General features: G+C 45.2%; 1 protein-coding gene across 2 annotated transcripts in view; it reads left to right on the top strand.

Annotated features, from left to right (window-relative positions):
- The window catches only part of LOC146174606 (putative cytochrome P450 301a1, mitochondrial), a 70889-nt gene extending 59641 nt beyond the window's left edge, over nucleotides 1-11248 (top strand). For both annotated transcript variants that reach the window (XM_084583769.1, XM_084583768.1), the window contains exons 7-9: nucleotides 1135-1213; nucleotides 2499-2720; nucleotides 11078-11248. In XM_084583769.1, the coding sequence (XP_084439895.1) occupies nucleotides 1135-1213; nucleotides 2499-2720; nucleotides 11078-11233 (457 nt within the window). In that variant the 3' untranslated portion in view covers nucleotides 11234-11248. The remainder of the gene's footprint in view (nucleotides 1-1134; nucleotides 1214-2498; nucleotides 2721-11077) is intronic.
- Nucleotides 11249-12111: the final 863 nt, after the last annotated feature.

The following is a 12111-nucleotide window of genomic DNA, read 5'->3' as shown; positions in this document are numbered from 1 at the left end:
TTTCGCTTGGCGGATGGTGGAAGACGTCGTTTGGGTCATTCATTTTTACTATGTGCATTGCCCGGTTTTATATTCTTAAATAATCAAAGCGATATAATTTCTGCATACGGCTTTCTAAGTTAGGCTGTGTCATGATCATACCCGAATTTTCGGTGTCGTCTGGTAACATCAAACGCAGAAGGCTGAGTGTTCTTTTTTGTGAGAGGTTGTGGTTTCTTCTAACATTTTAAAGTATGATTCCTACTGGATATTACATGAGTGCTGTAACACAAGAGCACCTGTACAAAGACTTGCTTGATGTAATGTTTGCAGTGCCTTTGTATCGTTCGTTACACTGTGAAGGGAAAGGTTAGGATGTCTTAAAGAGGTATAAAGATTCCAGTAGGATCATCGGCAAAAAGTTTCTTTCTTTTGCACAGCGGTGCATTACCTGTTAAAGCACGATTGAAGGAAAAAGGCTTCTTTGTACCGTAGCGGTGGACTGCCTGATTCGCAATAAACCGAAAACTATATATCATATTTTGCTTGATTGCTGAGATTCAGTATTTCTCTGGGAGATAAGAAATTACCTCCTAATACTCCCTTATAGTAAATGGTTCGTGTGTGTCCATAATCCTGGTCTCCATTTCCGATGCTGGTCTCCACTTCCAGAGTACTTAGCTTCCTTTGGACGCACCCATTGGCTGCTTGTGGTCGCTATCCACAGTCAAACCGCCCCGCTGTTATCTTTGATGACAGCCACTTCTGGTTCGGCCGTTTTCTCTACATTGTCTGCGTCTCTTCCAGAGTGGTCTCTACGGTGCAGGCTTCGGTAATGGTGGCATTTGTTTCAGCCGCTTGAGACTTACAGCTACCACACTGTAACGTTCATTGAGAGCATGAAATAAGGGGAAAACAAGCGGTGGCTCAGTCGTTAAGATGTTCGGCTACTGAACTCTAGTGCCCGGGTTCGAACCTGACCGCTTGGAATCTGCTAGATTTTATTATTACTGTGAAAGCGCTACATGCAAACATACACACGTTAGACGATTTTGCTACGTTCTGAACCTCCAGATTAGTGGCCCCGCACTGAACCAGGATGTAATCGCGCGTATTACACGAGGCATCCACTAAGTAGGTGTTGGTATTTTTCAGGTTCTACCCCGTCGTGTCAGGTGTTCATCGCAAGCTGGACCACGATGTTGTGATGTCTGGCTACGTGGTACCGAAAAATGTATGAACTTTATTTCATCTCATGTCGGATCTGACGCAAGCGCACGGTGAGTCGGGTGACCGATTTACACCACTCCGGCAACTCCAGCCAGCGCACACTCGGAAAGCGTAGGGACAGTGATATACATGAAACGGAAATGCGAAGAGAGTTTGTTAATAAGGCATAAGTGCATTTATCATTGTTAATCGGACAACGCGAAACTCGGGGATATGAAAGGAGGCAAAATAAACGCCGACTGGCAACTGAAGTTTATTGAAGCGAACAAAAAATATATAGACGAGCCTATCGAAGCAAAAATGGCACAATCATTGAAAGTCGCACAGAATGCAGTGAGCCACCGGACACTGGTTGACCCGAACTCTGCCCTCATGCAGCTAAGGCATCCGGATGCTTGCTCACGCGAATGACGGCACGCTCACGCATCCGTCCCACAGTCGTCAGATGTGCCTAGCGTCGATAATCTCACACTTAATCCGCAATTTTTGAACCGCAAAATGCGCGTCGCCGAAAGGAACAGGTGACGACCTTCAAATTCCTTACAATGCACAACCGAGTTACAACTCCTTTCAACACAACGTTAATTTTCGTGACGTCATACTTCAACGCAAAAACAATGAACGCAAGGAAACTTAAGTGAACAAAAAAAAAAAACAAAACAATTAGAGCAAAGGCAAAGAGACAGGTACACGTGCCACACAAGTCAGGCTGTTGTAGTACCTGTCCGAATCCTAAGCGTTATATCCAGGCATTTATGACTACCAGCCCTTCAATGTGGACCTAAATGGCTTCTTTAACAACACAGGCGAGATGGCAAAGGCGACATTTGTCTCTTGACTGGAGTATCACGCGCGGAATTCTTTCTTCATATCGCCACTCAAACGCGCGTTTAAAAGCACACGTCCATTTCAATACAAAGAGGGGAAATGACATAGGGATATGTATTAGCAATTCCACGCAAATGATGCGCGATGACAGAGTTGGCCAGACGGCAATATATACGAGCCTTAGGCAAAAGGGAATGAAATGAGTGCGAACATGGACAACCCTAAAGAGGTCGGCTTGATGAAATTATTGTATGACATATATTTTTATTCTTGCATCTGCGCCAGATGTTTTTGGCGGTGGAGGAAGGAGGGGGGGGGGGAGAGGTAGGCTTTAAAGGAAGTGCGCCGTGCTGTTACTTTTTGTCCGTCTCTTTTGCATTCGCTGAGAAATACGAAATGAGCAACCAAATAGCCATCTAAGAAACTTGCAGAATGTGTAAGATGGCACTTCTACTGCGCAGACAGTGCTTCGGGCGGAGTTCTTCGTGTCCGGCAGGCTGGAGGAGAACTTCACGCGGGCCTCCGAGTTCCTCCCGGAGCGCTGGATGCGCTGCCCCACCGGAGAGGAAGAGAGGAGAGAGTGGACGCTGCACCCTTTCGCATCTCTCCCCTTCAGCACCGGTCCGCGTATGTGCATCGGACGAAGGATCGCAGAGATGGAGCTGTGCGCGCTCCTCGCACAAGTGAGCGTTGATGAGTGTACATTTGTTAGCGTCTAAGTTATTTGCATGCATAAGATTTCCTTATCCTTATACAGGATTTGCATAAGGATGAATGTGCGCTGTGTTTGAATCTGCACAGTTTTACATACTCATTCACTCGCCTTGACTTCTATACCGAGCTCACCACTGCCCAAATTGAAAACTTGAAAAGCATTCAGAGAAATAGAGCTGTCACAACAAATAAGAAATAGAGTTTACCATTTGCAGAGATGAAATTGACAGCCTCATTGTTGAGCCTTACCTGGCTACTGAGTACCCTCAGCTTTATTTCTGCAAGGAAAGGTTCCTCTCGCTATATCCGCGGCAAGTCGACGAGTGTCGTCCATAACTGCACTACCTGAAACCTTCTCTAACGTCGGTGTTGCGACGCGCGACTACTCTTTCAGTCTTGTGTGAAATCGGTGTTGATGGTTCACCCTGAACCAGTCCACAGGCTTGCGCACTTTACAGCACAGCTCCTATATTATGCGCCCGTTGGGTGGTTGAGCCGCGTCTCCGTTGGTGCCTGTGCAACCGAGCTCAATCGAATCACGAGCCAAGGAGATTTTCTCAGGAAAAGAAAAAGAGGCACGATCCCTGCGCCGATCGTGTGATAGCTTGCACGACAGATTGCCCGCGCAAGTCACGCCACTCACAGCGCTGTCTTCCAATAATAATGAGAAGAATGAGCTACGCGACCGATGAAAATGCTTCTTCTGTCTCTGCTTCTCAACGAACTGCCCGAACAGAGATTCAACACCGCCTACGCCAGCATATAGATGTGCGCGCTGCCGCAGCAGCAGCTAAACACCGAGGACGTTGTCGTTCGCGCTGCCGAATCACGATGCAAACGCCGACACCGAAAGGACCCGGCAGTTCGCACCGGACCCGAGAGGACCCTTCGCTCTCCATTTGCCCGTAGTATTTAATTGCTTAGCCAATTATAGTAACCAATGGCTGTTCGAAGCACCGAAGCTATAGAGCTGCACTCAAATTTCGGGTTAGGGAATATCGTCATCGTCATCAGAATTTTCTTTCCCTCCGTTCTTGTTTCTATCACAACAGCAACAAGAAGGCGATTAGTAAAACAGACGCAACAATGGAGGGCTACAGTAATTTAGACTAACTCTAGAGACATTTAACGCTCACTGACACCGCAAACGCGCACGGGTGCCTTTGGATGGAAAAGAGGGGAGTGAAACAAGGAGGAGAGAAAAACGCGCCATAGTTGAACACCACGAAGAATTTTTCCCATCTTATATTCTTCGAATGGACAGTGATTAATATTCATATCTAATTTCCACCGCCTGGCGTGCAGTGTGCGAATATGCCTGCGTAAGGCATACAAGCAGTGTTGTATAATGCGTTGTTTATTTTATTTTTTTTTTATTTTTTGATGATGACCGGGGGCGGGGGGGGGGGGGGGGGGCTTATCTTTCAGGGGAACGTCAGGTGCAGCTAACACTAAGAAAACAGCCAATTTTTTTGCTTCGTGCCCGCGTAGTGCCGGCGCATGCTAGTGGTCAAACCGATGACGGTTGGCACAGTAGAGTAGAAGCAACAGAAAAGAGTGATAAGATTACATGAAATGGGCTATGTTTCCACTAGCTGCTACTAAATTTCGAGGTGCACGCAACAAATGACCAAAGCAACCTTTATTTTTTTTTTTCATTTTAGTGCACATTGGAAAGTTGCGTCATTGGAAGGCTGTATTCGAGTGTTAGAAGGCTTTCGCACATTTCGTGCGTCTCGGTCACATCAAGCATCGAAGATTTCTGTTCGGTGCCGTTCCGTTCCGTCTAGACGTGAATTATCGGTCACAAACTTCGGAATTGATAGGCATAGCAGTCACAATGTTAGAACACTAGGGAATTCGACCTGGCAGGTACGAAGCTGTGCCCATTTCGTCATCAACTATGGCTCGAGCGCAAGTGCTTGTTGTATGAGGTAACCCGGTCTTTCTACATCCAGTGCAGGAAGAAATCCCACAAACGGGACACCTATATATCTCTGCGAGGCCCCGATAAGCTTCTATGAACCCCGAAATGCTCTCTCTGCCAGCAAGATCATTCTATATATGCGGTAGGTAATGCGGATGTTTCTTAATAAAATTGAAGCAGTAGACACTCGACACCTCGCAACCCTAGGGAGGAAAGAAAAAACAACCTACTCAGCTTTTGTCGTTTTAGACAAGCAGAAGGGACATATTTCAAACGGGGAAACACAGATAAGTAAATACAATAAAGTCATCCGGCTCCGAAATGGACTACAAATGCTTGGAACCGCCCTCAACACGCTAGTCGCGAACCAAGACCGATTAATATTCCGCTTGCTTTCAAACATCGGAAACTCCTCAGCCCTCAAGAGAGAGAAAGAGGGAGGAAACATTATTTTGCAGTAGATATATTGTCGGTGACCGTAGTCCAGGGCTCCACTCATTACAGCCGCCTCTCACTACTTGTCGCTATTATATTGCAATATTAACTATTATTACCTATCAACTATTATGCCGAGTTGTTCTGGCAATTCCAATAGGTATGATAGAGCGTGGGGCTTGCTGCGCGCCAAGAAGTGTAAGTTGGGAATTTTGAGGGAGTAACAGAGCACGGATACAAACTCGGAGACACACACACAATGCAAGAGAGTAACATTGACCCATAAAAGCAGACAGTATTAGGAAATCGTAACAGAAAAAAATGGCAAATATTGTCAGTATCTGAGGCCCCAGACGTCAAAAAGTAGGAGCGAACCAGTCGGACCCTTCTTCAAGGGAGTTAGTGGCCCTCCAAAGCTTCAAATGCCCGATGCTCGCAGGGATTATTGATTCTTAACAACTGGCACTGACTACTCACAAACCTTTAAGAGTACTCAAGTGGAAACACAGACTGTACGCGAACAAATATTATTCCTGGAAATCAGGACTGGCAGAGGAAACCAGGACACCTATTTAAACAAGTACTTCGCTTCATGAAGCAGGCGCTTAGAAAGGAGACAGCGAACTGAAGTACGTACATCAGCCTAGGGAAAGTCACACACGAGCTCTAAAACGCCACGCACTCAGTAAAACTTCAGATAAAAGTCGCTTGACTAAGCAAACACAAGCTTGAGTCTCTAAGATAACAATTGGGTCATCTGATGTTAGTGAAATCTTTTACGTACATGGCATTAAATGTATCGAAGGTTCGGTAGAAAAATATAAATGTCACGTTTTATAAATCACAAACTGAAAAATATTTCTGTAGAAAATAAATGCTAAATTAAAAATCAAAGGACAGAACAGAACAACCCTGCTGCAAGATGCAGATGTGACTGATGGTCGTAATACCTGCATTTGAAAAGCATTCCTCCGTGCCAGACTGCACTAGAAGGGCTGCTTGGGCCCTGACCAACAGGTTGCTCTGGTAGTCGTGGTACGATATGAACAGCGCACGGTTGCACCCAGTAGCCATGGCGAAGTGTCCTTATCACTCTGCTTGAAGCGCGCACAACGATCTAATGCAGCGAAAATACCCCTTTGATGCCGTGAGGCAATAAATATCGTTAAATAAATCTTGTCCTCTTTGTTCGCGCGCAGTATGGCAAGGACGCTGCTTTACCACATTGTCTGTAGCGCATTATGCGGCGAGATTTATCTCGAACGATTGCAGCCAAGTTCGGTAACTTCCGCATTGTCGAAAATTGTTCTAGTTTCATTTGGTCTGCTTATCTTGGTAATTTTTTGTTGAGAATAAATTGAGTGCTGCCGGATGATGCGGCCATGAGTAGCTCGAAGACCATCGGGGACATTTGCCGCTATCGCCGTTCTTTCGCGAGCGCTTGTCAGTTCATTTGAATGCTACGTCAGTGTTTGCTTTTGTTTACTACGGCCATAGAAGCCATACTTCCGTAAACAGGGGAGACCGGAGCCGTTTTGCGGCAGAGCAAGTAAGGGTCTGATCACCCGCCTGGCGGCTGAGCACGACTTAAAGACAGCTTATCACGCATACACCGAGCATCAGCCAAGCGTCCCGTTTCATTTACCGTTAAGCCACCCGTTTGTTTTGGACCGTGTTTTCTGGAAGAGCCTGTGTCTTACTTCGAATGCGCAATTTTCCACAAGTCACTCGCAACAGCTTTGGTTTGAAGCACAGAATTCGTTATCTGTGGCTCACCCGTATCGTAACAGAAATAATTTATTTGGCTCTCTTCGAACAGTGTAATGCGCGTTTGGGGTCGTTTTATGAACTCTGTTTACCTCAATGTTTATGCACAATGCATGCGCCTTGCGGTTCACTTGCGCCAGTTTATATGACTTGTTGATTGTCATGGTTTAAACATTTTTGTTGTGGCCTGAAAAGCACTGCTGCTTGTTCGTGGCCTGCAGATTCGAGGACCTCTACTGCTGTTAGTCGCGTAAAGTATAGGCTCTCGGTAATACATCTGCCACACCACGGGCAGAGGGCAGTTTTGGTCCTGACCAACAGTACAAGCTTACTATTGTGATACTATTATGTACTCAGCGTGTTGTGTTTATATTTATGAACAACCTATTGCTCAAGGCTGACGTTGTATGAGAATTCCACGAGGACTGTAGGTTATACGTTCATTTTTACCTCCTAACTTCTGTCTAGCCATTGACAAATTCTTAGTGTTGTTCTTATGGGTGATATGTTAGAAGGAAAACACGCAGCGGGTATGCGTAATTTTTTTTTTCTTTTGTTCGTGGCAATGTGCCATGAGCTTTACCTCAATTTGTTTCTTGTTGCTCTTTGCAATATGATGAATTTTATAAAATGTGTAATCTGGTATTCTTTCTGTGGAATGTTTTCTATTGTGTAAATTAGAATAGAAAGCATTGATACCAAACCTGAAACATAGCTAAACAAGCGCCTACAATCTCATATGAAGTAATTAGCCGCTCTGAGCACTGGCGGCAGTGCGCTAGCTCGGCCGCAAGGCCCTAGGGGAGTGTCTGCTCTTGGCGTATGTTTCTCTATGCTACGACCTTGTCACCTCAGACCCACCTAACACGGTTACCTAAATCAAAAGACAAGATATCATTATCCTCATCAGACTGACTACGTAACCCTGCCCACCCCGCCGGGGTGGCGCAGTGGTTACGGCGCTCGACCACTGTTCCCAAGGATGCGGGATCGAATCCCGGCCTCGGCGAACGCTTTTCGGTGGAGGCGAAACGCAAGGCGCCCGTGTGCTGTGCGATGTCAGTGCACGTTAAAGAACCCCAGGTGGTTGAAATTTCCGGAGTTCTCCACTACGGCGTCTCTCAAAGCCTGAGTCGCTTTGGGACATTAAACCCCATAAACCAACCTACGTAACCCTGCCCTCCGCCGACGGCGGTCACCTGGTCCAGCAAACTTCCGAACAATTAGCACGTACATAATTACCCATCAAACCCCATCCCTGATGCCTCCACTCGATTGCTATTGAAATCTCCCTTTATTTTGCGGAAAAATTGACTTTCCTTGATACAAGCAAGCCATGAATGTGCATTTTTATTGTTTTCAGCTAGAATACCTTTGACACAAGCTCGTCCTGTCTGCAGTCTATACCGTTGGTCGAACATTTAAGGGAATCCCCCAAGGTGGAGTACATTTGTAATTTATTTATTTAATCATACTGCAGGCCAATATGTTGGCCCAAGCAGGAGGGGAAATACAACAAAAATATTGGAATATAGAGCAATACAGACCAAAAAGGACAAAAAACTGAGGACAAAAGTTCAACTCTGGTCACTGTAATGAAATGGACAAAATTCAAGAACACAGTTCAACTTAAGGAGCCTTTGTTCCAAAACGACATTCCAGTTCTTTTAGGAAGTCGTTTGATTCATAAACATTTGGTGGCAGTTCATTCCAATCGTTCACAGTTTTAGGGAAAAAACTGTTCTTATAAGAGTTTGTTTTTAAGAAAATTGGAGCTAGCGTGTGCAGTGTATACGTCTTGTTCTTCTAGTAGTAGCTTTCTGAATGCATTTCGGAAAGCTTAGGAGAATTTTTTCTGACAAACATTTATGAAGAAATAGAAGTCGACTTATTTTGCTACGTATGTCTAACCTGGGAATCTGATGTTCTTGCATATGGAAAGATGGAGAATCTAGTCTTTTGTATTTGCAATATATAAATCTTACGGGCTTTCTCTGTATACGTTCCAGTTTATCTATGTCTTTCTTGGTGTATGGATCCTATAGTACTGACGCATATTCCAATTTAGATTTTATACATGCATTATAAGCTAAAAGCTTTGTACTCACAGGAGCATTTTCTAGCTTCCTTTTCAGAAAGCATAACTTTTGAAAAGCAGAAGCACAGATGTTCGAGATGTGTGTGGACCATGATAGATTGCTAGAAAGGGTTACTCCTAAGTATTTAAAACTCTTAGCTTCGCAAATCGCACTACTACCAAGGTGATAAGTATATATGCTAGGACACTTCTTTCTGGTGACACGTAGAAGAACAGTCTTTTCCCTGTTCAGTTCCATGCTCCACTTTACGCACCATTCATCAATTGCTTCAAGAGCCGTCTGCAAAGAAGCGTGGTCTTTCGCGTTTGAGATTTTCTTGAAGACAACACAATCGCCTGCAAATAATCTGACTGAAACATCATCTGACAACACATCTACTAAATCATTTATATAAATCAAAAACAACAACGGGCCCAACACACTTCCCTGGGGAACTCCAGAGGTGACAGAAAGCATGCTAGATGAGTAATTTTTAACTTGAACAAACTACTTTCTGTCTCTAAGATAGGCAGAAATCCAACCAACTATGTCATACGGAAGATCGAGTTGTTGCAACTTAAACAATAAGGGAGTAATTGCCATCCACCCAAGCGCAGCCTTCGACTAGTGCGCTCGACTACTGTGCCCAAGGACGCGGGATCGAATCCCGGCCTCGGCGGCCGCCTTTAGCTGCAGGCGAAAAGCAAGGCGCCCGTGTGCTGTGCGATGTCAGTGCACGTTAAAGAACCCCAGGTGGTCGAAATTTCCAGAGCCCTCCACTACGGCATCTCTTAAAGCTTGGGACGTTAAACCCTAAAACCAAACCAACCAAACTTCGTGTTATTGATCAATTCGCTCTCGCCCTACGTCTGCGTTGCCCTCAATTTAAGTAGAACCCTTTTCGTTAGCCTTCACGTTTCGGCAACATAGGTGAGTACAGATATAAGATGCAACTGTTGTATACTTTCCTCTTGAGCGATACCGGTAAGCTGCTAGTCATAATTTGCGAGTGCTTTGCAAATGCGCTCCATCCCAGTCTTATTCTTCTTGTTATTTCCTTTTCATGGTCCGGATCTGCGCTTACTACCTGTCCTAAGTAGACATATTGGCCTACCACTTCCAGTGCTTCTCTAGCAATTGTGAACGGCTGTTCCTTCCCGAGGCTGAACCCCTAATAAATTTGACACCTGTGCCTCCGCACAATAACCTTACATGCGATGCGCAAATAAGACAAAGCGCTGGCGTTATTCTCCAACTCGCTCTCATTGTCCTCTATTCTCTCTCCAGTGCTTAAAGTCTGGCTCCATCGGAGGGGGTCTCTAGTGGTTCGAGCAATGGTGGGAAGGGACATACAGACAGAAAGAGAAAGCGGCTGGTGGGCCGCCTTGCACATCGTTTTATACAAATTTAGGGTGAGAAGTCATATTTCTCCTTCTTGACTTTTAGAAAATATGTTAAAGGCTTCTTATTAAAGGTTACTGAGATATTGCCGGAATACAAGGAAGGAATTTCCTTGCAACTACTGATAAGAGAAAACGATGGCAGCCTGCTTGGTATTCATGCAGTCCTTAAACAATATTTGAGAGCGAAGGGGTCTCAGACCCCTTTTAAATAATTGCTGGGGGTCGCAGACCTCCGGAGACCCCCTCACTTTAATCCCTGGCTTTCTCCTCTGGTCTTTGAAGTTATTATGCGCACGACTGTGTCCCTTGTATAACTGGCCAGCATTGGGAGACGTTTGTCTAGAGGAGTATGCATTTTGGCTGGCTAACGGTGACAATGATGAGGACTATGAAGGTGACAACATGATACGGCCTGATCTCTTTTATTTAACTGTCATGTGTGTGCACGTCTGTTTAGCGCTTTACAGGGAGCAAATGTTTTTTGCAGGTATATCCACATACAGTAATTCACTGTAGGGAAGTGAGAGGAGGGGGGGGGGGGGGGGGGGCTAGTTAGTGCATGGTTGCATACAGGCTGCATATACAGACACCTGAACCACAAAAAAGCTAATATTTGTGATTTATCAGTGCCAAAGATACCGCCAGAATTCATTGAGCACTGAGAAGACGATTAAAGGAATGCACGACTAGCCTCACTGAGGGATCATATGCTGCAGGTGCTGCTCAACTTCAGAGTGGAGAACCTCCACGGAGACATCGGCTTCCGGTCGCAGCTTACAAGTCGGCCCAAGAGACCAGCCAGGTTCCGCTTTACAGAGCTTCAAGCTACTGACAGACCACCACAATCAAGCTTTTTAGCTGGCAGCCCCTGATTCTCTCGAATAAAAAATTCGGAATATATTTCAGTCTATCTACAATTTCTTGAAGTGCACTGCGCAGACGTCGCGGAGCAAGTTCTTTAGCGCTCAGTCTACTGTGTGCTACTGCGAGCAGGCGCAGAACACAGCAAAAGTTGGGGCTATCTATATGAACAGGCTTAACTCCCCGTAAATATGACATATTCCAGTCAAGCATGAAACATCCAATCATAGTGCACTAGACAGATGATTACGATTTTTAAACAAATATTAGGTATCCATAACTATTTGAAGTTTCACAGAAACTAGTCCACTAATTTGTTTCTCACGAAAAGGGGTGATCTTGATCTTTCGAACTTGTTTCTGAAACAAGTTTTGTCCAATTTGTGCGTGTGTGTGTGATCAAACAGACCCTTTTATGCGCACTGCAGATACACTTAGGTAATGTGATACCGGACTTTGATGTGCCTGATTGTCCGACCATAAATCCCGCTGTCACTTGATTTTTACAAGAGGTTGTTTTGCCTTGCACATTTTTTTGCGTGCACATTTTTCGGTGGAGTATCTTTGTACTGTACCCAGGAAAAAAACTGTATAAGGACTTGTTCAACCTCTTTGTATCCGTACTCTTATCACTATCCATTTATTGTGGATGCCCAGGACAAGATGTCCTAAAGATAGTTGGGAAGATGCCGGTTAAGAAGACCGTCAAATCGTTTTAGTGCGTAGCACCACGGATTTCGCCGATGTCTGTCCGAAGCCTCTCACTCTTTTTCTCTTCGTGAACTTGAAGTGAAGAAAGAGAAAGTGGCGACGGACGCGTCGCGCGGCTCAGCATTGAGGAGGCGGAGCAGTCGCACGGCTGCAGCAGAAGCCTATCTCCCTCTCCCTCT

The sequence above is a fragment of the Amblyomma maculatum genome, chromosome 11 (assembly GCF_055883805.1).
Source record: "Amblyomma maculatum isolate TAMU_Amacu chromosome 11, ASM5588380v1, whole genome shotgun sequence".
In the NCBI taxonomy this organism is placed as follows: Eukaryota; Metazoa; Arthropoda; class Arachnida; order Ixodida; family Ixodidae; genus Amblyomma; species Amblyomma maculatum.
This window is presented reverse-complemented; position numbering and strand designations above follow the sequence as displayed.